At 36.5% G+C, this 26,491-nt stretch overlaps 1 protein-coding gene across 6 annotated transcripts in view; it reads left to right on the top strand.

The window, feature by feature from the left end:
• The window catches only part of ulk4 (unc-51 like kinase 4), a 210,911-nt gene that overhangs the window by 119,596 nt on the left and 64,824 nt on the right, over window positions 1-26,491 (top strand). For all 6 annotated transcript variants that reach the window (XM_079894053.1, XM_079894051.1, XM_079894055.1 and 3 more), the window contains 2 exons: window positions 4,309-4,357; window positions 20,307-20,412. In XM_079894053.1, the coding sequence (XP_079750179.1) occupies window positions 4,309-4,357; window positions 20,307-20,412 (155 nt within the window). The remainder of the gene's footprint in view (window positions 1-4,308; window positions 4,358-20,306; window positions 20,413-26,491) is intronic.

Raw genomic sequence — 26,491 nt, 5'->3', positions numbered from 1 at the left:
ATGTTGAATAGTTTCTTTGGTGCATATTAACTGTGTCTGAGCCGTGGCCTAGTGGTTTATGCAAATTGTTAGACACGTTGAGCTGGAGCTCTTCTGGAAGATGCAAATTCTAGTTCAGCTTTTCTGTTTTTACAGTATACGAGCGGTATTCAAATGGCGGACCGTGGTCCGGTTCTGGACCCCGGCTAGTTTCCATTTGGAGCGTATGAATAATTGCGCTATTTTACCGTTTCTACAGATAAAAAGTGAGCAGCTTTTCACATCACAACCGCTCAGGGCCATTTAGGGTAATGATCTTTCGTCACTACATCCTTTAATATTTTTAATCTAGAGCCAAATGTGCTTCATTCAAGCCTTTTCCACTACATTCACATTGATGATGCAGTTACAGGGATAGTTCACCTAAAAATTAAAAAAAAAAAAAAAGTTGTTTCAAATCTGTATGAGATTCTTTTTTCTGTTGAACACAAAATAAGTTATTTTAAAGATTGAGAGTAGGAAAAAACAAACTCTTTTGTGTTCAACAGAAGAAAGAAACTCATACAGAGGATGAGTAAATGATGACAGAATTTTTCATTGTTGGGTGAACTATCCCTTTAACAACAGTAGCAGAAACACGATGAGCAGCAAAATAGACACTTTTGCTAAAATGCTGCAGAAAACAAGAATGCAGCAAATATAATTATTTTTATCTGTCATAAAGATGACTCTGACCATTTAACTAAACCAGGTTTGTATCAAGTTAACGCGCGGCACCTTTTCACTTATTTCACTTATTTCATAATAAACAATGTTTAAAAAAATATATATTTAGAGATGGCAAGGGAATACAAAAAAAAAAAAAAAAAAAAAAAAACGTATTATTGAAATTGCTAGTTATTTTCTAGTTTTGTTTTGTGCTCATGATGAGAGTATTTATTATTAGATCATGGACGTTGTTTGTTTTTAGTAGTTTATTACTAAAAACATAAAAATGTTCCATACTTTTCTTTAAAAGTAAACCCTGCACCCCTAGTATGTTTTCTCAGTCCCAAGGCCTTCTATGTGCCATACACACAAGTGTCTAAATGTAAAAAAAAAAAAAAAATGTAGCCTGATAAACCATCTAGCGTACCTTTTTGTATTTATATAAAAAAAAAACGTTTTTACCGGTACTACAGCTCCGATTGGAAACGTATATATGTATTGTTGTCCAGACCTCCAGTGGGAAGGAAATATACCGGACCTCTTGGAACTTTAATTGAATATCCCTGCTATATATTATATCTGCAAGAATAGCAAAAAGGCCTAAATGTTTTCCACAGAATACATAATAAGTGTAGTTTAGCTTGTCCTAAATTCCTGTTGTAACAGGATATATAAAATATAAAATCAAATATTTAATATATCCTGTTACAACAGGAATTTAGGACAAAATATATCCAGGCTTGTCAGCAGCCAATAACCATTATGTCATAACTCATGAGCTCATGGTTCAAATTCAAGCCTGTACAGAGAAGCAGATATTTAATGTTATTGTCAATAATTATATTATAATGATATGATATGATATAATATAATTTATTTTAATATCATATATTTTTTATTGATTTTATTGATTTTTTTTTAAAAAGGAATTAATACTTATATTCAGCGATGAAATATTTAATTGATCAAAAATTGCTGTTCTCTTGAACTTTCTAATTATCAAAGAATCCTGGAGAAAAATGGATTCCACAAAAACATTTAGCAGCACAACTGTTTTCAACTGTAATAATAATAATAAATGTTATACTTAAGCACCAAATCAGAATGATTTTTGAAGGTCTTTGACCTTGAAGATGGCTGCTGAAAATTCAGCTTTTCCATTAAAAGAATGTTACATTTTAAGATGTATAAAAATAGAAAACAGTTATGTAAATTGTGATAATATTTCACAATATTGTATTTTTGAACAAATAAATAGAGCTTTGGTGAGCATAATCCTGACCTGAAACGGCAGTGTATATGGACTCAACGCTAACAGACAGTAACTAAAAAGCTACAAAACTAGTTTCATGGGGTCGCTGACTAACTAATAGTACTCTAGTCTGACGAACAAAATTACATTGCTTTTTTTTTTACCCAACTCCATCAAAATACAATTATTTTGGCACAGTAAAGCCTGTTTTGACCCTAAAAATCCCTAAATCCCAGGTTTTGAGCTGTGCTGACTTCTAGTAGACTTTCAGGCACAAAGAAGATATTTCTCTCTCTACCTTTGGCTTTGGTTCATATACCAAGAATTCAGCAAGTTAGGGGAGATTTACTCATATAGACCTCTGCATTCACCTTATCTCAGGTTTCCTGGGCAGCTCTCTTTCTCACTGAAAGAAACCATATCCTCCGTAGAGGACACTCTCAGGGGAGAATGGTCAAATAAGCTATGTCCTATATCTCTGCATTGACTGGGGAGGAGGGCACCGTAGGTATTTCAAATGTGACCCTTCTACTAATTTCATTTTATCTGTCTGTCCTTTTCTCAGGTTATTGTGGCGTTCTGCTCTATGCACCTTTTGCATACTGTAATTGGCTGTGAATCAAAGACCTTAATCAATAAGAAAGCATGGCGAGTCATTTTCAATAAAGGCTTCCATTACTCCTCTGAGCCTGGCCGTCTGGAGCATTATCTTGCTGTGTTTCAAAACCTTGTGAGCTGCCTACCTAGACAGCATTTTCGGGCATCATTATGTGCGTTCGTACTTTTCATTTAGACCAAGTGGACTGTTTACCAAGACGTATTTGAAAGTTCAAGTCAAACGATACGAATCTAGTGAGTAGCCAACATAGTCAGCAGTTTTGGACATCATAATTACATACGAACCTAGTGTCAGCAATTTTTTGCATCATATGGACATTTTATTAAAATGATTTAAACCTTGTGAACTGCCTACCTAGTCAGCCATTTTAGACATCATATAAGCACATTTGAATATTTGACTCAAGCTAAATGAGCGCCCTATCTAGATGGCATTTTAGCAACCATACACATTCAAACATTTGATTCAAATGAGTTCATTACCTAGACAGCATGTTTGGCTATTATAGTCATGTTTGAACAATCAATTTAAACAATTTGATTTGAGCATCATAGTTCAAGCCTTCCTTGAGAGCCTTTTTAGACATCGTAGACACATCATACAATCGATTCAAATGAATTGAACATAGGAAGCTGCCTACCTGTACAGCTACTTTTGACAGTCATAGTCACATTTGAATGTTCATTTTAAAAACTGAGCTGTCTACATATGCACATTTTTGGGCACCATAGACGCATTTCTATATTAGAATCAAAACTTAGTGCAGCTTCCTTCTTGATAGCATTTTTTGAGCATAATAGTCTTCTTCTATGCATCTGATTCAGTCCTAGTGAACTTTCTACCTAAAAGCATTAGTGGACATTGGACAGATTCAAACATTTAGTTCAAATTATTCAATTTTGAATGTTCAATTCAAACAGTTCAAGCTTATTGAGCTGCCTACAGTGTAAAGATGTAAAAATGTAAAAACGTTACAGTAAAATCTGGTTAACTGTAAGTTACCTTACCATATATGGTGAAAAACTCTAAATGCTTTACTAAATACATTGCATTGTGTAATTCTACTGTAAAATACTGTCAGATTTATGTTTTTCCACATGTAAGAAAAACAATAGTACACTCCCTGTGGCACATTATATTTTATATTAATCCTTTTTGTTTCTTATTTTCGTTATTTGTACATTAGGGTGTTTTGTTTTCCATTTTCTGTTTTCCAGTTCATGTTTATTGCAGTATTTTAGTGTACCCTGGTGGTATTTTTACCATCAACATTGACCATGTTTTATGAACAGTCCTTTTACGATGAACTCTGATTCATCATGTGGCTTTCTATTTTCCCACCTGTATTGTTATGGTGATTAGCAGTACATTTTAAAGTAAAAAGCCAGTAAGAATCTAGGTAGGAAGCTCATAGGTTTTGATATATAGCCCCTCTATTTCTCACTCTCAATATATTATTGTGTTTCCATCTGACTCTCTTCCTCCATCACTCTTTCATCTTTTCAGCGGCATACTTTCTCTCTCTTTTTCACTCGTCACTGGATTAGTCAAAGGTCATTTTCCCAGCTGACTGATCTTGGCACGACAGAGCGTTCACACCTCAGTGGTCCTGTTCAGTGCCAAAACCAAAACGTGTGCACAAGTGTCACACTAATGAAGATGGAACGTGGGCCTAGTGCCATGAAGTAAATGTGTGTGCCGCAAGCTAAATGTGTGTATACTTATGTATGTGTGTGTTTTCCCCCAACAGGCTTGTTAGAGAGAGCCGTCTCCTGCCTGCTATCTTTCAAGTCATAGAGGTAAGTGCGCTTCAGAGCTTTCTGGTTTCCTCTGTTTGCTTGATTCGTTTATTGCTTTGGGTTTTCTGCTCTGACTTCGGGAAGCAATGAAATTACCAGAAAATCAAAAGCTTTATGTAAATCTGAAAACACTATATTGGAGAAATTGGCCATGTTGCAGAAATGCATCAAAGTATTTTAGAAAGAAATAGTGGTAGTACTTGACCTGTCCTAGACGAACCTGTGCTATATTGGTCATTTAAAGGCATAGTTCATTTAAATAATGAACTTCTGTCATTATTTACTGATTCCCAGTTCATTCCAATTCCATTCAGTGTTATTGTTTTCTTTATTTGTATTTATTTATTTATTTATTTGTTTGTTGTTGTTGTTGTTGTTGTTTTTTTGTTTTTTTTGTGGAACACAAAAGGAGAAATTTGGAATAATCTTCTTTTCCTTTTCCTGTGGAAGCTAGTTTCTGTCACAGACTTTTTATCTCACGATTGCTAGTTTGTCTCACAATTCAGACTTTATAACTGGCAATATCTTGCAATTTTGACTTCATTTCTCGCAATTCAGAGTTTATAACTCGCAATTCTGACTTTTTTTTCCCTCCTTTTTGAGATATAAGCTTGCAATTGTCAAAGTCCAATTGCAAAATATAAACTCGCGATTGCAAAAAATCTCTCACAATTCTGACTTTTTTCTCGCAATTCTGTTTATATCTCAAATTTCTGACTTTATTGCTTGCAATTCCGAGTTTATAACTCGCAATTCTGACTTTTTTTTCTCCGATTTGTTAGATAAAAAGTCGCAGATACCTTTTTTTATTTTCTATTCCGTGGAGGAAATAAGCTCCAAAAAAAAACCTACATAAACGTTGTACATATTTCTTATCTGTGTGTGCTGTAATCCAAGTCCTCTGAATAGAAAGAGAATTAAATCGTTGTTCACTGAAAATCTTCACTGCATCCCCTTCATTGAAGCTCTCTTTTCTTCATATTTGAACTGGCATCATGACACGTTATGACATGCGTAAAAAAAAAAAAAAAGATGTTTTGCAGTCAGTGGTGTGAAACTAGAAATGGCATTTAAGAATCTGAATGCTAATGAGATTACAGGGCTTCAATGGAGGGGGAAATTATCGGAAAATCACAAAATGAATGACTACGAGTTCCACTTAAAAATAAAACAAATGAAATTATTATATGTTTATTAATTCCAAAATAAAAATGTTAATAAATCAGTCATTTTAGAATCTGAACGCTAATGAGATTACAGAGCTTTGATGGAGAGAGGAAAATGATCGGAAAATGTTTACTTTATTTCTTTTTGTCACAAAATACACAACAAGGAGTTCCATTTAAAAGTAAAACAAAGGAATCAATTATCAATGTATTCATTTCAAATAAAAAATGTTAATAAATTAATTTTCAAATTGAGAAATAAATAGACATGTCTGAAACTAATTAACTTTTACAAATAAAATTAAATGTAACAATACAAATTCAAATTACGTAATGTTTCCAAACTGACAAATAAAACTACTATTCAAAGTTTTGGGGTCGATTAGATGTTTTATTGTATTTGAAAGAAGACTCTTATGCTCACCCAGACTGTATTTATTTATTTTATTTTTTAATAAATAAAAATACAGTAAAAACAGTAATATTTATTACAATTTAAAATAACGATTTTCTATTTTAATGCTTATTTTAAATTACATTTAAGATACATTTCAAAATGTTATTTATCCCTGTGATGGCAAAGATGAATTTTCAGCAGCCATTTAGTCCTTTAACCTCTAGGGCCCTATTTTAATGATCTAAGTGCATGGTCTAAAGCGCAGGGCGCAAGTGCACTCAGGGCGTGTCCGAATCCACTTTTGCAAGTTTAACGACGGGGGAAAATGGGGAAACCCGCCTATAGGCACACATTACTAACGCATCAATGCTCCTGAACACACCTTGTTTTCAGACCAGCACACCCATGGGCGAACAAATGGGCACAAATGCATTTGCTATTTAAGCAATGTGGCGCAGGACGTGAAAATGATAACTGCATGGGGCTGAAAAACTAGCAAAGAACACTTGCGTCGCGCTTGGCGCTGCAGTGTGCCGGGTGTATGATAGGGTCCCTAGTCTTCAGCTTCATATGAACCTTCATAAATCATTCTAATATGCTGATTTGCTGCTCAAAAACACTTTTTCGTATCGATGTTGAAAACAGTCGCTTTATATTTTTGAGATTTCTTTTTTTCATTATTCTAAACAGTTGTTTGTTTTTCAGTTTTTGAACAGTTGAATGCATCCTTGCAGAATACATTTCTTATGTTCTTAAAAACATTTCAAATGTTTATTGAATTAATGTTTAAAATGTTAGTTAATTGTAACAATACAGTATTAATGGCATAGCATAACTTGGTAAAGTATTTATAGGCATTTATATAAAGGCAAATTAGCAATATAAATGTGTGCATCTGTGTAACAGTCAGACCTTTCCCTCTGAGCGTGTTCCCATCCCAGTATCTATTAAGTTATTATGTAAATGAGCCAGTAGGGGTCTGACCTATCAGAGTGCAATGTGTAATTGGGTTGCAGAGTTAATGGAGTGTGGATGTGAGGCCTTTTCAACAGCAGGTTACATTCTCATTAGAGTGGACCCTACATCGACTGTTAACAGTCAACACCACCCCCACTCCTCGAAAACATAAAAACACACACACACATACTTATTTCAAGAAGGCCACAGTGAACTGCAGTCTAACATATCATCGCTGTCGGGCAGAAACCTCACATCTCCAAAACCGCTACTTTTCAGGAAATGGAAAATAAACACTGTGTTTTTTAAATAATTAAACACTGTGTTGTCAAAGGTGATATTGTGGTTGCATATGGTCAGACACTTGCGTGAGTCATTATATTATTAACATTTTACCCAAATCAAGCTCAAATTGAGGTTTTTGTCCACACTGTAAACCTGATTAAGTTGGCAAAACTTTAAAAATTACACTCGTCACCATGATAGTAACCCCAGTTATGAGGTTTTACAGACAGTTTGCGGATCCAATGGAGTTCTGAGGTTTAGTCACTAGCTCTTTTTAATACTTTCCATTGGTAAATATTTGCATTTATAAAAAAATAAAATAAAAAAAAGGCAAAATATGGAGACATCAACAATATCTGAAGAGCTTGGCAAAAAAAAAATGCTTTTTTTAAATTTTTTTTTACTTTCTGATAAATGGTCATTGTTGAGCTGCCCAGCAGCAATTCAGAGCCAGCAGATTTTCAAGAAGTATCTGATGATTGAGCCTTTGACGTTCCCATTACCTGAAGGGAAAAATTGCCATTGCATTAAAATACCTGTTCAAGGTTAATGTTAGCCATAATTCCAGAGTGTTTCATGCACTGTAATTTCATTTTCCAAAGGATATACATTTCCATCAGCCAAACCAACCAAATAAAAATCAAGTATTCAATCTAAGTATAAATTTTTTTGTCCATTTTAGTGCAAAAAAATGATGGTAACATTTTAAAATAAGGTCCCATTAGTTAACTTAATACGTTAATTAACAATGAGCAATACATTTTTACAATGTTTATTCATTTTTGTTAACGTTAGTTAATGAACAATAGTAAAGATTAAGAAATGCTTTCGATTTATTTTTCAGTTGTAGTTCATGTTGACTTATGTAGTTAACTAATGTGAACAAATGGAACTTTATTGAAAAGTGTTACCAATATTATTAACACAATGTCAACAAGTAATCTTGAAGTCAGCAATGCATTAATACAACTGAGAATATTATATCTGAAAGTCAAAATCAGTGGCAGTTACTACCTCACCATGCAATGAGCTGACTGCACACACCTGTTGTCTTCATTTGCCCGATTTCCCTCACTTATGCACTGACCTGTGGTCTGTAATCACATTTGCTGCTGATTTTAACACTGTGCCAGTAAGGTGGGCTCATCTCAGACCTGTAACATCCATCTGTGGTTGTCTTTTTTCTTTTCTTTTTTCACAGATAGCATTTGTTTTGGAAATTCCCCAGCAGTATAGCAAAGCAGTTAAAGGACAAGTTCGGTATTTTACACTTAAAGCCCTGTTTACAGATCGTTTCTGATGAAATAGAACGGTTAAGATTAAATTTTGGACAAATGCTGCTGTCCCGAGAATTTTAGGTTTCTTTCGCTTTCCCCCCCACCAGTAGACTGGGTGTATAGGTGCACTCGAACACTCCTTCCTAAAACACATTAAACTTTCGTTTACAAAGACGTGAAACTCACCGAGTGGTCAGGGGTGTCCACTGATATGCTCACACAAAAATCGCTGCAAAATATGCTTTCCAACAGGTGTTTTACCATTCGTTGTAAAACTGTGGAGCTATTTTTCCAAACGCCTCACACCCGAACTTCTTCCGTTGAGAGCTTGAATAATAGACACTCCAGCCCAGTTGGTGGCGATAATGCACCTTTGCAAGCAAACCACTGGCATTTCATTGTTTGCGATCCGCCGTAAAAAAAAAAAAAAACACGAAGAAGAAGAAGAAAACAACCCCTGAACCCCATTTCAGTTTCCGGCGCGGAGTAATACCGTACCTCACAGCACATCCAATGCAAGTCAATGGAGGAGACAAAAACTACGATAAAACCTGTTGGAAAGCATATTTTGCAGCGATTTTTGTGTGAGCATATCAGTGGACACCCCTGACCACTCGGTGAGTTTCACGTCTTTGTAAACGAAAGTTTAATGCGTTTTAGGAAGGAGTGTTCGAGTGCACCTATACACCCATTCTACTGGTGGGGGGGGAAAGCGAAAGAAACCTAAAATTCTCGGGACAGCAGCATGTGTCCAAATTTTAATCTTAACCGTTCTATTTCATCAGAAACGATCTGTAAACAGGGCTTTAAGTGTAAAATACCGAACTTGTCCTTTAAGCTCCACTTTATTTGGTCAGTTGCTGTTGTCTGGCTGGAGATTAAATCAATCAGCGGTTTTGGTTTTCAAAGTGTGCTCATTTTCATATTGATAAATTCATTAAACTTTAGCTCTGCCTCAGTAGATAATTCCTGAACTATTTGGTAAGGATACACCGATAAAATATTCTGGCCAGTATCGATTACAAAGTAATTAGTCGTGCTTACTAAGTCATACTTGGATTTGTTTTTCTCTCAACATTTTCTTTTCTAAGCATTCTGTCTTGCATTCTTGCTTCTATTTTGCCTGAGGGGGAAATTCAAATAGATTAAAAGTTTTGTAGATTTCATTTGAATGAGTAATATCTAGAGATAGATAATGATTCATATCTAGAGATCATGATAATCATTGGTTTGTCCTATTATGCTTTTTTGAATATTACCTTTCATGCAGTGTGTAATATAGCTGCTTGTGAATGTTAAAGGTCTGCAAAGTTTTAAAGATCAAAGTGCATGGCAAATAACATTATTGTCTCCTAAAAGAAAGAATTTATTCTGAACTGCTGAAACGCGTCATCAGTAATTCCAGTCTCACTTCCTGTTACATACCTACGTAAAAATGTTACAATTTGCATAATTGCAACCTATGGTCTTCATTGGCTGCTCACAAACAATGTCTACTTTGCCCTGCCCTCAAACACTGTAGTTGTAGCTGAGGCCTGGAAGAGTTTGGTTTATGTTGTCGATATGTCAAGAAGATGCTGTTTTCTACGCTACTTAAGCAAATTCACTTTGCATCAACTTCAAAAGGATGAGGACTCGCACTAGAATTGATACGGAAAAAAAAACAAAAAACTACTGTGAGTATCACTGTGTAACAAGCAATGAGGAAGCCTCCAGGGCTAAAATTCAGATGTGGTAATGGTCGTTTCGTTTCCGATCATAACAGACTCTGCCATCGGACCAATCAGAGTAGAGTTGTCTCGAGGAAAGGAGGGGTTTAGAGAGACTGAATCTTCAAACTAACTGTTTTCAGACTCTTTGAGAAATTAGTTTATGCGCTATGTATATTATGAGTTGTTGTTGTTTTTTAGCTTTGATGCATGTAAATCTATTGTAGGAAACCTCCAAAACAAAATGAGGATACTTTAAAATAGCATAATAAGGGCACTTTTTCTCTGTTTAGAAAATGTCTCTCAAAAAATGAGAGAGGATGTTATGGAATGAACAACTCTTGGGATAAATGAGATGTAGACTATTACACTTAAGCAGTTCCATTTGAAAGGCCATGATTTATTGTTGATAGTCACAGCTAAAAGTCAATATAAGCAAGATGCACAGCATGTCTAAACAAGCTCTGTTGTTGCACTTTACACATACTGTACTCTGATTTCTGAATTCAGTTTTGTTTTTGTTTTTTTGTTTTTCATGTGTGGTTTGGTGTGCATACATTTATGAATTATATGGACTTCTTGTAACATTTGGTTATTAGGTGTCCTTTTGGAGTCTTCAGGTGTCCTTTTTTCGAAAGACAAGGACTACATTTACTTTGAAAAAAGCTGGCAGAAAATACAGTTTTGTGAGAATCATCCTTCAATCTGATAGTTTACTTTGCTGGATATAGGAAATGATGACAAAATAAACGCATTAAACAGGATAAATGATGTATGCTTAAAGGGAGAGTTCACCCAAAAAATTGTATTATCACATGATTTACTTGTCATAGATCTTCTTTCAGAAGAACACAATTAGAGTTATATAAAAAAAAAATGCCCTAGCTCTTCCTAGCTTTATAATGGCAGTGAATGGGGGACAAGACTTTGAAGCCCAAAAAAGTGCATCCATCCATCATAAAAGTAATCCATACAACTCTAGGGGGTTAATAAAGGCCTTCTGAAGCAAAGCGATGGGTTTTTGTAACAAAAAAAAAATCCATATTTAAAACTAAAATAGACTAATTAGACTAAAATAACTAGCTTCCAGTAGACGGCCTACACAAGTTGACTTACTCCAAAAGAGTAACCCCTGCCACTATGTTGGAGTAGCGTGAGCTTTGACACCTCTCGCGGTTCAGACAAATAGAGCTAGGCAACAAACTCCAGCTCCTCTTCTCTTATTTCGAAATTTTTCTCTTTAAAAATTTGAATTTTAGACTTCGTGACCAGTGTTTTGTTTTGCTCTATCCTCTGCGCTTCTGCGTTCGTCAGTACATCATGTGTCAGGTCAGGGGTTACTCTTTCGCCATAAATCGATGCCTACGGCCGTCTGTCGGAAGCTGGCTATTTTAGTTTAGAAAGTTTTAAATATGGATATTTTTCTTACACAAACGCATCGCTTCAGAAGGCCTTTATTAACCCCCTGGAGCTGTATGGATTACTTAGATGCACTTTTTTGAGCTTCAAAATCTTGTCCCCCATTCACTGCCATTATAAAGCTTGGAGACATTTTTTAATATATCTTCGATTGTATTCGTCTGAAAGAAGAAAGTCATATACACCTATAGGATGATAAATCATGGGGTAATTTTCATTTTTGGGTGAACTATCCCTATAATTTCACAAAAAGTATGCGATTAATCACGATTAACTATTATGGTAACACTTTACAATAAGGTCTCATTTGTTAACTTTGGTTAATGTATTAACTAACATGAACTAACAATGAGCAATACTTTTGTTACAGTAGGCTATTTGTTAATCTTTGTTAATATTAGTTAATAAAATTCCAGCTGTTCATTGATTGTTCATGTTAGTTTACAGTGCATTAATTAATGTTAACAAATACAGCATTTGATTTTAATAATATATTAGTAAATGTTGAAATGAACATTAATAAAGGCCGTAGAAGTATTGTTAATTATTAGTTTGCGTTGAGTAGTTACTAATGTTAACTAATGAAACCTTATTGTGAAGTGTGACCATAGCCATGATTCCTGACTTGTGGTCCTGATCGCCTCTCCTATCGCTTACTAGCCGCGTTTCCATTACCCTTCAAATTGCGCAAATTGAAATTGCGAATTGAAAATACGCTTAATGGAAACACGTCAATTTCGCAAAAACTCCCATTTATCGCAAAAAAGTTTTTACGCTCTCATGAGGTGGTTTTTCAGTCAATTCGAAAAAGGAATATTTCGCAAAACTGCAATGGAAACAGTTTTTGCGCATTTACAGTCACCTGACTTAGAAGACGCAGTGTGTTTGAAGTCCATGTATAGCTACGCAAATAATAATTTTATATTATTTTATTATAACATTTAATAGGCTATATTTAGAAGACGCTTTTATGCAAAAAAGGAACAAAGCTGAGCGTGGAGCGCGCACTGCATGACACGGAGGCGCGGCCGCAAACACTTGCATTTTCCTATCAACAGTGGAAACAACTTAAAATACTCCATCATTTCTGGTCAGACAGAAAATAATAATACATTATTCTCAACCACTTTTATATGTGTAAACTCACAATAACAAGAAAACGCTGTGCTTTTGTAAAATAAAAGAAACAATCAGACGCACTTTCATGATCTCCGTAAACTGGAGCACGAGAACTGAAACAAAATATAGCCTAGGCTAAAGCTTGAAATGTCCACTTTAAAACGAACAAATTCGAATTAAAAGCTAATACCTTCTGATTATGTAGGCTAATCCGTATGAAAGTTGCATTTCTCTCTAAAAGCGCATCTGCTTAACAGCGGAGATGGAGATGTGATTTTAGCCGACACTTAGAAAACAATAGTTTATTGATTATATTAACGGCTCTTCTCATTCAGCACCGCGGGAAAGACATCAATTCCAGTTTCTAATTTGGCCTTATAAAACCAGTAAAATCGACATGTTTTCCATATTAATTTGTGAATATTTTAAATGTTTAATAAAGGGGCAAAAAGTCATAAACAAAGCACAGCAGTTGTGTGTAGCCAGTTCAAATTAAAATTTTGGTGTTCAACTTTGCGTTTTAAAAAGACAACAACCGTTCATTTTTCGTTTTTCAATTAGGGGTTAAAAAAGGAAAAACAAATAGACACAAAAGTAGCCTACATGGATCGTTTGTACAGAATACGAGACAGAATTCTTTATTAAATTCATAAAAGAAACAATAATTAGCCTATAGGAATACTGGATTCTAAATCTCAAAGAAATGCCACAATCGGAGCAGAAATGAGGGCGAAACACCCAGAAACTCCTTATATGAGTCGTTCGGGGGTCTTTCCCTGCCATTAATGCTTGGATAACACGCCACGTCTCCTTCCATTAATAATAATAATAAATGTCTAATGCGGTGGCTGTGATATTATAACCAACGTCCGTTGCCGTGATTTTAGGAATGACTTATCGCGAGAGAAAAAAAGACGTTTTAGTCGCATAACATCGGTTAATGGAAACGCCGTCATTTCGCAATAGTTTTTTATCGATATTTAGATAATAGCGCAAAACATTTGCGCAAATCTGTAATGGAAACGCGGCTACTGTCATTGCTTCAACTTCCCAATCAATAATAAATGCAAAAAGACCATAATAGCCTTTGAAGTGTCTGAAGTAACATCCTTCGGTATGAAGTTATAGTCCCTGATGTAACGACAAAAAAATTATAATAATGCCATTATTACTACACAGTGAACAGGCCTTTCAGGATCAGGAGCAAAACAATCCATTTGATCAATTAAACTTACCACACTTCTCTGAGTCTACTGTCTTGATATTAAACTTTCTTTGGAGGCCAAACTAAACTGGATTTTCCCTCTCCAATCAGAGTGCAGCCAAGTCTCTGAGTCTCAGTATAATTCAGATGCGGTCCATTCATCCTCATGAGCCCTGAGAGGACATGAAAGGAAGCCATGGACTCTAATGAACAAGAAATCGCTAATGAACAAGGAGAGAGAGGTTTCTGTGACTTCTTTGGCCATCTCAGCAAGCTAGTGAGCCGTAAGAGACGTTAGCTACAGCCTCACATCCCCTTTAATCCCAATCCCTCAATACTGCTGCCCTTCCAGTTCACAATCTGCCCTCCACATAGAGGTTTGGGGCTGTTTGCTGTAACAAGCGAAGGGATTACCGCTTACCGAACATTTGAATTGTGTAAATGTGCTGAGGCGAGTGTATCCCAAATCCCAAAGCGCCTTATTGGGCGAAACTTTTATCAGAAAAAAGACTAATACTGATGACAAAGGATGAGTTGTTTAACGTATATTCCAGCCTATTCAGCTCTATGAAGATTATGTTAGGAGTCAGTCTGTTTTGGACATACAACTCGCGTGTCATCCAGAGAGCTGGTCAAAAGTTTTAATGTGGTTGAAAAAGTCTATTATGCTCACCAAGTCTGCATTTATTTGATGAAAAATACAGTAAAAACAGTAATATTGTGAAATATTATTACAATTTTAAAAGAACATTTCTATTTTAGTTTTTTTTTTTTTTTTTTTTTTTTTTTTTTTAAATCAGCATTCATTACTCCAGTCTTCAGTCACATGATCCTTCAGAAATCATTCTAATATGATTTGGTGCTTAAGATATATTTCTTATTATCATCAGTGTTGAAGACCGTGATACGCTTCCATTCAAAAGTTTGGGGTAAGTAAGATTTAAAAAATAATAATAATGAATTAATTTGAGTACTTTTATTCGGCAAGGACACAATAAATTCATCTAAAGTGGCAGTATAGACATTTATAATGTTACTATAGACTTAAAAAAAAAATTGTCATTTGAACTTTCTATTCATCAAAGAATCCTGAAAAAGTGGTTTCCACAAAAATATTAAACTGCAAATACTCTTTTCAACATTGGTAATAATAAGAACGAAAGGATGCATGAAAATCCTGTGATTTATTTTACTTTCTTAAATTCTTTACTCTAGTTAGTTAAAGATCAAGGTAACCACAAACTACTTAAAGAAAGAAAGAGTTATTTTCAGGCTGTATCATTATAGTGTCATTGTATAGTATCAGACAGGGGAAACTTTAATGAATTACTCCAACATTGCTTCCTTCACTGTTTGTACTGCCAAGGCTTTCTGTTGAATATGACCTGTCTCTATAGATTGGACAGAAAAAAACAAAACATGAATGTTCTTGAGAGCTGAGATGTACTCGCAGCCACACTTTCTGAGCAAGAAAAGTGCACTTAAAGCTTTTAGCTGTTCTTGTCAATAAAAGAAGAAATAAAAGGAGGCTGTTTTTAAGGTAGTAATAGATGGAAGTGTAAGACAGTGTTGTGAATATTTCCTCTTTAATATAGTGTATCACAACAGGGGAATATAACAACCTTTAGTCATACCTCAGATTAAAAAATAAATAAATAAATGTATATATATAATAGACATTTCTATTTAATGTATTATATGGGATTAGTAGGTCAAACATTGTTTTTTCTAGTTTCTAGTAAGAAACTGTTCAGAGGGGCATCTGCCATGGTAACGCATGTATAACTGTACTTAATACTTATTTTGCGATTGTATTTACTCCATCCTTCTGCTCAAAATATGTGGGGCATATGATGTACTAGACTCAGTCTGACATCATTATTCATTTCGATTCAGTTCACATTTATTTGTATTGCACTTTTCACAATACACATCGTTTCAAAGCAGCTTTGAGGAAAATGCATGTGTCTACATTACAATGTAGAGTAATCTGATATCAGAGGTGACTGTGTCCAAGTAATGCGTTTCAGAAATGTACATATACAAATCACGCAGTTAGCTAGGCAGAAACAGTGAGTTCATTGAAGTAATTATTACAAGTTGTGAACATAATGATTACAATATATGGAAAATGTAGCATTGGTGCATGTTGATTTAGAGTTTGCATTTTGAATTATTGTGGTTTGTCAAGTAGCCAAGATTATGCAGACACTTAATATGTAGCCTATTGATCTGCAAGTATCCTCTTGTAAACAATGTCATATAACTTTACATTTACCTCAGAAAAGCAATTCAATGTCCAAAAACTCATTAGTCGTCTAAAAAAATGAACTTAGTGCACAGTGCATATATTTAGCTAAATGCTCAGCATTTACTACCGATCAGCCGCACTGCACTGAGTAGTTTCAACAAACTACGCATAAAATAATCGCAGCCTTTGCCAAATCGCGTGCGGTTTCATTACGATTAATCGTGGAGCCATAAATAATTCATCAATTAACTACTCAATTATCAGTGTCGGCTGCAAAGATGACGTTGACGACTCTGATTGTCATCTCCGCAGTATAGTGGATGTGCCTATAGAGAGAAATGCAAGTTAAGTTAAATGTTATGTACTAATTTATCTTCCACACAAACACTTGGGTATGCGCCTAATAATAGTGCACATTTATCTAGGTTAAATATAATGTTAGAGCCAGAGACCATGTGGCGGCTAACGTTAGGCTGCTGCTTACATGTTTCAAATGATAAGCCATGTTTGAGGTCGATAAATGATGTCCGGCCCGACATACTGTAATTGCCACAAGAACCAGCTGTGTTTATGATCGGTCCCTCACGGACTGCTTGACTTCGCCACTTCCTGTGTGTGTTTGTTTTTTTTCTCCTGTGACTAACCAACTAATTACAGTTTGGTTGACGAAGCGTTTTCTCATTGACTAACGTTTACGCGACTATTAGCGGATAGACCTAGTTTATTATTCAGCTCAATTAGTTTTAATTATGAAGCAAACTCAGTTTAACATTAAAGAAGGTTTAAAGAAGATAATGGTCTCATTATTCAGCATAAGTCAGTTCAGTGTTGATCCAATTTGGTTCAATAACAGTGCAGAGTTCATTATATTATGAATCAAGCTATAAGAAGCTCTACAGAAGGCAATAGTGTTATTATTAAGCTCAAGTCCATTCACTGTTGATTCAGTTCATTATCCAGCGCAATTTAGAAAGTCCAGTCCAAGTTTCGTTGTTATCCAATAGTGTCAGTACAGTCAAATTGATAATATTACTGAATTTGAAGTGTCTATTATAACGTATATCTGACTGAAATGGCTTCTCAAAATGGCAAGGCATTTGTCCATCTGGAGTTGATTGGATCGTTGTTGTTATTTTCTAATTTGCTAATTATGAAAATATAATAAAAGCTCACTGAGGTGATACAGAGAGCAGACACAAAGAAGTTATCACGCTATTCTTATTTCATGAGCAAAATATCTCACCACTTACTGGTCCATCCAGGTCGCTTTCGGTCGCAATCCCATGTATGGTACACAACTGACCAGTTTTGATGCAAGACAGCAGTTTCCTGTCATCTTTGCAGGAATGTTATATGAAGATTGTACAAAGTCATATTTATCTTAACCAACACTGCAAGTGAATAGCACATAGCTGACACATGCTGGTATAACCATAGATATCTTTAGGTACAATATACATCGCATGACTAAACGCGTCATCATCTTTGAATACCTTTATTGTCACAGTCCACACTACAATGAGAAAACGGCATTTTCAAATGTATCCGGAATGGATTAATGTAGACGTAGCCTGTGACATCAAGATGAACTGGTTTTGTTAAACAGGCTATTTTCAGCACACTCCCAATATTAAACGTTTCCTCATTGTCTCTCCTGCAGTTTGTGTGTGTGTACTATATTTATGTATGGACTGAAGGTTCCTGATGAATGCACGACCCCTCCACTCCTCTCCCGAGGCTCCGTGCGGAAATAAAGTGGAAAAAGTAATGATTCCAGGCCTTGAAAATTCTTGCACAGCCTGTGGAGAGGCTCGGAGATTCCCCTGAGACAGACATACCCTTCTCTAGCTTTCTGTCAGCCAGTAGAGTTGGCCAGACCCCTCTTTCTCTCTCTTTATCTCCCTTTCTCGCTCTCTCTTTCCCTCCCAAGCCTCGCTCAGACCTCTAATTAAAACCCCCATCGATTTTTCCCCTCCTTCTTCTGCCTTCTTTCTGCTCTTCTTTGTCTGTTTATCATGTTTTTAATCGGCCCCTGGACCTGAGCTCGCTGTAGGATTAGACAGTGTCTTTGACCCTAGAGTGGAAAGACCTAGACAACACCGTCCCTACACCTCCGGCCTTAGCCAGCTCCCCCTGTTGGCCTCACCCAGCCTCGGGTGTCCACCCTGGGGGAGAGATGAGAAGGGCAGAGCCTTGTCTCTCTCTATCTGGCAGCACCTCTGCCCTCTCTGGTTAGATTCGCTCTCCACTCCTGAAAATAGCAGACGCTTACACAAGAGTGGAAGCACTTTTTCCTATTGCTGGTTTTATAGCACACATTTTTTGCCTCATTGGAAGTGCTATATAGTCTTGCATTAAAGCGATGAGCAAGGCTTATGTTTCAGTGATTTGATCATGGTTTTGGGAATTAAATGGTAAAATTACTAACTATGCTAAAATCATTGTACTGCATAGTCTTGAGTGGCTTATTTTGTTTACAAAATGGTGGAAACAGCAATACAAGTAACCAATGAGAGATAAGTAAATAAAACTAGACTAAATAGTTGGCACAGAAGTGCCTCTGAAACTGGTATTTACTGTAGGTGTCTGCTGCTCAGAGGTGACATAAATGTATTTAAATAGTATACTTTTGGGGGCTAAGGTGGGCATAATTTAGTCTGGCTTTTATGCAGAATTTTGAGCAGGCACAGAGCCGCCTTACATCATCTGTGTAAAGATGCCTTTTGATAAGTAACTCTTAAAAAGTAATCTGATTACATTACTGATCACTAAATACTTTAAAACACATTTTTAAGATAGCATTGATATTAGTATTTTTGAAATATAATCATATTTAATCATTTTTTTTTTATTATATATTATTATTATTAATAATAATACAAATTATGTTACTTATTACATTATTGAAAATATGATCAGATTTCAAATTACTTTCATGTTACTTTCTAAAACCTACAAACACTTTCAAACCAGAGGGCAAATTGCTTGAAACCAATGTATGTGTGCAGATACGTCTGCTTGTGTACCTCAGCAGTGTGAGTCTCATTCTATGATAAATTCCAGATCACTGTTGAGCTTACAGTGGGTGAACGTTCTTTAATGAAGAACTTGCATTTCACAGAAAACCTTTACATTTTTCCACTCAACATATTGCACTTAACCTTGCATTCTTCTGTCGCGCTAGAGATGTATGGTCGTAATTCATGTTTTAAATTAATTTTATAAAATAATACTTTCAAAATGTGTGTAACCCATTTAATATGTAATTAGTACTTGGAATGTAATTAATAGTCAGTGTCTGTAACCTTTTAGACTACTTAAAAATACAGTATAATAAGATTACAGTCACTAAATACTGTACTTTGTATTCCATAACACCCTTCATTGCCCCCCAAGTCATATGTCTTTCAGGTCAATATATGATTCCTTCTTCAATGTGAATCTATGGATTTTTGTTGTTGTTGTTGGCGTATTTACTGTATCATCCACCCAGCCTGATCATTTAAAACAGTGGCTCGAAAACTTTTTTCACTCCAAGGCCCCCTTGGTCCGAGACAATATTTAAGCTAATATGTACCCTCTGGTACTTCTTTTGTATTAAAACAAATAAACTCTTTTTATTTGCTGTTAATTTACTCACCCTCAGGTCATCCAAGATGTAGGTGACTTTTTCTCTTCAGTTGAACAGTAAAGAGGATTTTTAGCTGAAACCATGGTTCTTGGTGATTTTGTATAATGCAAGTCAATGGCTACTGTCACTTTGAGGGTAAAAAAAAAAAAAAACACACATACAGTGACAATAAAATTAATACCCATGGCTCCTAACAATACATTAAGGTCTTATATAGAGAACCGATCGGTCTGTGCAAGAAACTGAACATTATTTACAGCATTATTACCTGTAATTGCACACTAATGGCAGCCTGGAGCGTGAGCTTCCAGTCGCATAATGACATATCTAGAAAGATCCAGCAAGATCCACTAATTCAAACTGTGTAGAATTCAGGTTATACGTGGTCAGTTAAATCCACTAATTTACACAGAGCTTTGATTCATTCAAAACGTGTTCATCTAAACTGATTGTAACATTTTATAACAAAAATGTTTTTTTTTGTTTTTTTTTTCAGATATTTGGAGATTTTAATAAGATGTTCTCTTTTTTTAGGAGCATCAGAATAACACAGTTGGCGGCATGATGCAGAACGCCATGGCTCTCCTCAGCAATTTGATTGGACAGAAGGGCACGGACCTCCGACCGTTCTACCAGCAAGGTGCAGTGCATCTGAACGTCACTTGCTTTGATATATCGGCCCTGCGGTTTCTAGCCTTCTCTGAACCAGAAAGCACAAACCCACACAGTCTTTTCACCCAGACACTGCCACACACATGAAAAGGGCCTGCATTCAGAGAGCTGCCCTTGTTTTGTTTTGGAGTGTTTTCATTCCATTACCAGACCCTTATTGCTCTCATCTCGCTGTCTGACTCTCGCGTGTGACTCTGATGGAGGGGGAGGGTGTTCAGCTGCCTTTTTAAAGGGCTTTCACCAGATACTGCTGCTTTTATCAGCATGGACTCTTGTGTGGTGGCCCTGTAGCCCACATCTACTTAGTGTCCCACCCCTCTAGCCCTCATATCACCCACCGTCCAGGCTTGGGCATCTTAAAAAGCCGCCTCTCTCTTTCTGTTTTCATCTGGTGCTATCTAGCCTCTACTCATTCTCTCATCTGCACAAGTTGCTGTGTGTTGTCTCTCTGTTCATGACCATGCAAGGCTGTTTTTTTCTTTCTTTCTTTTTTTTTTTATTCCCCCTAGCCTGCCGTGTGAATGCCCAGTCTCACCCTGACGCTTTCAGCTCCCTGTGCTGAATTATTGAGTAATGGATTCCTATAGCCTTACTTATGTTGACAGTTTTGGACCCGCATGCCTGTCTTCGCCGCACGCTAAGGCGAGATGGACGCTGAAGTGTGCGGGGGTGTGTGTTTGTGTGTGTCGTGTTTGTGTTTTTTCAAAAGGAGATGAGTCAGATTCACACACACACTTCACATTCAACATGGTTTGAAGAGGGGGCACCTTGATAAAAAAAAAGTGTGTCGGTTCACACTTACGTGCTCATGTGGTTCTAGAGAAGGTGAGATTCACGTTGACTACGTTAAGTAACACGTTCTTAGCACTCACCTCAGAAAGAGAGCTGTAGCTGGGACGGGTGACCATGAGTTTACCAAGCAAAACATGTCACCAGTTCTACATCCTTGTTGTTTCTTTAATAAAATTATTTTCAACCAAATCAGATTTTATGGTTATAATTCAGACTATAACTTCAGGATTTGGTCCAAAAATCATATTGCGAATATTTTGAAAATTTGGATCTCATAGCTGCTACTTAGAAAATTTTTGCCACAAGTGCAGGTCTTGGTGGCAATTTGTATGTTTTAAAGGTCCTGATATACTTATGATGAAGTTCTTTCTTTTATACTTTTTTTTTCGTTCTTTGCTTAGAAGTAAAAAGAAGTTTGAAATATGTGAACAGCGATATACTGTTAGTGGCCTGTTTACACCAGGCCACTTCATGCGTTTTTATATGTGATTTTATAGCCAGATATTACGACGCTACTGCAACACACATCACTGCAGATGAGCAGCTGAGCATCTATTCATCAAGCCAACATGCAAACTATCGCAAATCAAAGTGAAAGTAAGTCGCAGACGCTTAACACACAATCAGATTCATTAAAAGTAAAGAAACGAAATGATCTTACCAGTGCTGTTTGCCGCTCTCTCTTATTGCGGTCTTTGATTTTGAAATTAGCTGATGAGCAATAAAATGCAGCTCATATCTGTTGCTTTCGGTGACTTGAACTCCATTAAATCTGCTTATATCGTGGGAATTGAAGATTGGATTTATATCCCTTTCGCGAAAACACATTTATGTGACCAGGTGTAAATGGAATCGTTTTGATAAATCAGATAGCTATCCGATCTGAGAAAATGCATGAAGTGGCCAGGTGTAAACAGCCCCTTAGTGAACATCCTGACGGTGAATCATATATATATGTTGCATTGAAGGCATGCGAATGGTCATGTTTTTCTGAACAGACACATTAGCAACATTCATTCAAATAAAATGTTTATCACACCAACTTTGCTAAGTAACTACTATTTAGTTTGTAACTATTTAGTTTGTACATAATTTGGTTGCACAATTTGTTCTTAAGTCAAGACTAAACTAATAGGTCATTAGCAGGACTTGACTGTATTTTTTTTGCTCACCAGCCACTGTGGCAACTGGCAAGTGTTTTTTTTGACATCGATACCATGGGAAAAAACAGCCATATAGATATTTTTAATATTATCTCATAATTTGCTGCTGTCACTTTAAGACCGGATGCACGGATCCATTACACTTGTTACACTTGTGTTTTCTTTCTCAACTGTTAATGTTCATTAAAAACATAACTGACTGTGTTTACTTGAATATTCGCCAAGACTGGCATTTTGACGTTATTTTAAGCGCAATACGCTGCGGAAAAGAACTCAATTTAGTACTGAGAGGTGGTTTTATGTGTGTGCACTTTGGGTGTGAGCAGAAAATCTGCAGGAATAAGTAAAATTGTGCGCAATACGTGCAATCGCACGTCGAAATTCAAGCCCTGTAACACCAACTATATTTATCTGGAGCAAAAGAAACGAGTGAGTGAGGGGAGACGAGTTTGTTTGTCAACTCGCTGTCAGAGAGATGAGAGAGAGAAAAGGCGCAGCTGGTATCGTGTATCTACTCTGCGGAAAATGAGTATTTGAAGCGTTTCAGATATTTCAGTATCGATGTGTAGCCTTTTTAAAAGACTACAAATGAAAAATGTATATATTATAAAATTCAACCCGCCAAAGCGGCTAGTGGGAGTGACTACATTACACTCTTTGGCGTTTGGTTTGGCGGATGTAAATGTAAAGCCCTGGTTGTAAGCACGCTGTAGAATAACCTGTAGTTATAAAATGTAATTTACATTTTTTAATCTAATGAGCTGAGTTCAAAATTGTAAACAGAAGTAATTAAGTCTGCATTTTATTTTGTCTGGTCACAGTTAAAGGTTTTTTTTTTTTTTTTTCTCACAAAACTTTCAACAGAAATATAAATAAAAATTCTGTTGAAGTGCCTTATATAATGCAATAAAATAATTAGTCTATTTAAATATGTAAATAATACATTTTCAGGAATAATATCTAAGGAAGTGTGACAATATCAGTTTCATGGTTTCAGGGAAAGGAGGAGTCAGGGTCCGAACTTAATTTACAAAATAAATTTGTCACAAGGGCTCTTTCCAACATCAACTCAAAACACTTGCTCATCAGCAGTTTCAACTCAGTCCAGCACGGCTCGCTCTCGTGGCAGGTTCTCTCTCTCTCTCTGCAGCCAGACATCACAGGCTTTTATCCCGTCTCTTGACTCACTGCAAAATGATAACACCAGTTAGATCTTGTAAACCGGAGGAGCGTCCCTTACCACACGTCTCCTGAGCTCACTCTCCATCTGCAGCAAATGCTAAACCACGCCCCCTTGCCACAAAAAGCAATATACTAATATTATACTAATATAGCAAACACGAAAATTTGACATTTATGTATTTTAAATGATAGTTTTCGTGTACCTGTAAAGTACAAGTTGACCATTCAGATCGGTTTCATGCTAGTAAGCCATTAATAACTTAAGCTATTTGCATAACGTTCTATCTCTAAAAATATAAATGAACACAAATGTTTAAAGGACTGAAGTCTGCCATGCAAAACGTCAGCCCTTGATGAGTTTTGTTATGGGGGAAGGTGCATATTCTGTTTTTCACAGGTTAGTTCCTATCTGTCACCTGCAGTGAGGCTGACTGTAAGCACTCACATACACACACACATCCCAAGCCTTCCAGATAAGTACAGGCCTGTAATGGCTTTTTTTCTGGTAGATCTATGCACAGCATGCTTCCCCATATCACAACAACCCCTCATGGACCTCTTTTTGTGTCTAAGCGAACCAGGCTGCTGCAGGCTGGGATCAGACGCAACAAACCCTGCCCTCCACACCTGTTTTGTTTTTTTTACAGCACAGGGTCATCTACAAGCCATCTCATGCAGCCACCATTGTTATCAGCACTCCTCCTCTCGAAAAGCTCTGACCCAGCACTAAATATAACCCCTACAATTAGCGCTATCTTGCTAATGCCAGCCACCTCGGTCCTGCTCCGTTCTAGAAGGGGGGGGGGGCATAATTGGTTCTTTTAGGTGCGAGCAAGAGAGCATGGCCACGGGACGCAGATACAAGAAGTGGAGGAGGGAGTGAGAGAGAGATGAAGAAAGAACAAGAAAATGTGAGGGAAATAAAGAGAGCTGCGCCGGGGGTTGAGGGTTGATTGAGACGAGGAAAGAGTGAGAAAGATGAGATGAGTTTTATAATTGGTGAGATTTGTCGGGGTGAAAGATAACAGACGGAGAAGGAATAAGCAAGAAGAAGAAAACCAGACTGTGGAAGTGTCAGGATTATGTTGTGTTTTGTGTTCATTTTATCCCGGTGAGCTTCAGTTTAGTTTAGTCTTAAAGGGATAGTACACCCAAAAATGAAAATTCTGTCAGTAATTACTCACCCTCATGTTGTTCCAACCCCGTAATACTTTCGTTCATCTTCAGAACACAAATTAAGATATTTTTGATGAAATCTGAGAGCTGGCTCACTCCTCCATAGGCTTCTATGGGATCGAAACTTGCCGGCCCATAAAAGTTATTAAAGACATCGTTAAAATAGTCCAAGTGACTACAGTGCCTCAACCTTAAGTTTATCAAGCGACGAGAATACTTTTTGCGCGCAAAAAAACAACAAAAATAACGACTTTATTCAACTTTTTGCGCACAAAAAGTATTCTTGTCGCTTGATAGACTATTTTAACGATGTCTTTACTAACTTTTTTGGGTTTGCAAGTTTCGATCCCATAGAAGCCTATGGAGGAGTGATCCAGCTCTCAGATTTCATCAAAAATATCTTAATTTGTGTTCCGAAGATGAACGAAAGTCTTACGGGGTTGGAACAACATGAGGGTGAGTAATTGTAACTGACAGAATTTTCATTTTTGGGTGAACTAACCCTTTAAGTTAGTCTCCTGGGTTACTAATTACGTTCAGCTATCTGTCATTAAGTTTCCCTGTGTATTTATACTCCCTGGTTGTTTCTCAATACCAGGTAAGCAAAGTTCTGAGTGCCCGGTGATCGCCTGGATCTCACAACTCCAAAAACGTCAGATTAAATTTAGGCGCCATCTTTCTATATACACCACAGATTTGAGCTTTAAACAACTACATTCTCACCTGAAACACTCCTAAAACTACATTTCATGACATAATAACAGTAGTATTTTTAAATTATGCTGGTTTTCTCCTCTGCTATTGACACACTGGTTGGTGCGAGATGCATTCTGGGATACCTGGCTGTCTCAAGTCCGCACAAGTCACCTCTCGATGCACAACCGATAAAAGGGGCGGATCAAGAACACATCCGAGGATTTGAACTAGACTTGGCTAGATGTGAACTTTGAATTGGAACAGTACTTGGGCAGCGACTAATGACATTTCACAAATCCACAAGAACACAAGTACAGACAAGAACACATTGAGAAACGGCCCGTCTCATTCAGTTCATTGTCGGTTCTCGTCTCTGTGTGAGTAGTTTGTTATGGGCTATATGCCTTCATCTATGTATTCTGTTTGTGTTCATTAAATAAGTTTATATTTGATCATCGTTGTCTTCCTTGCTTACCACAACAGTTTGTGACAGGAAGACACAACAGAGTTCTGAAGTTTAAACAAAACAGAACCAGCATGAATGTATTGCAGATATCATTAATTCAAGATTTTAAAGTACAACATAATTCGAGAATTTTTCTGATTCAAGGGGAATCAGAATGCCAAATCCTGACTGGGCGAAAGGAGGAGCTGGGGATGGAGGAGGGTAATTAGCTCCTGAGAAACACGATAGCTGCTGATAATACTGAAGGAGCTTATATATGAATACAGTGATAGGCGTTGTATTCCTATAGGTAGACGTGGATCAGCTGAAAGTCAGCTGATGAGAGCTTGACTAACGTGACCTGCCAGAACTTACACTACGCTTGATACTTTGAAGAATGTAGTTCACCAAATAGTTTTGTTCCCATTTACTTCTGTTGTATTTGTTGTTCAAGCGATGGGAGAAATGGGAACTGAAATTTCGTTGGCAAAATTGTTTAGTTGGCAATATTCTTCAAAATATCTTCTTTTGTGTTCTGCAGAAGAAAGAAAGTCATACAGGTTTGGAACAACATGCGAGTGAGTAAATAATGA

This window comes from Squalius cephalus (assembly GCF_949319135.1).
Source record: "Squalius cephalus genome assembly, chromosome: 15".
In the NCBI taxonomy this organism is placed as follows: domain Eukaryota; kingdom Metazoa; phylum Chordata; class Actinopteri; order Cypriniformes; family Leuciscidae; genus Squalius; species Squalius cephalus.
The sequence above is the reverse complement of the archived record's forward strand: the minus strand, read 5'-3'. Positions and strand labels throughout refer to the sequence as shown.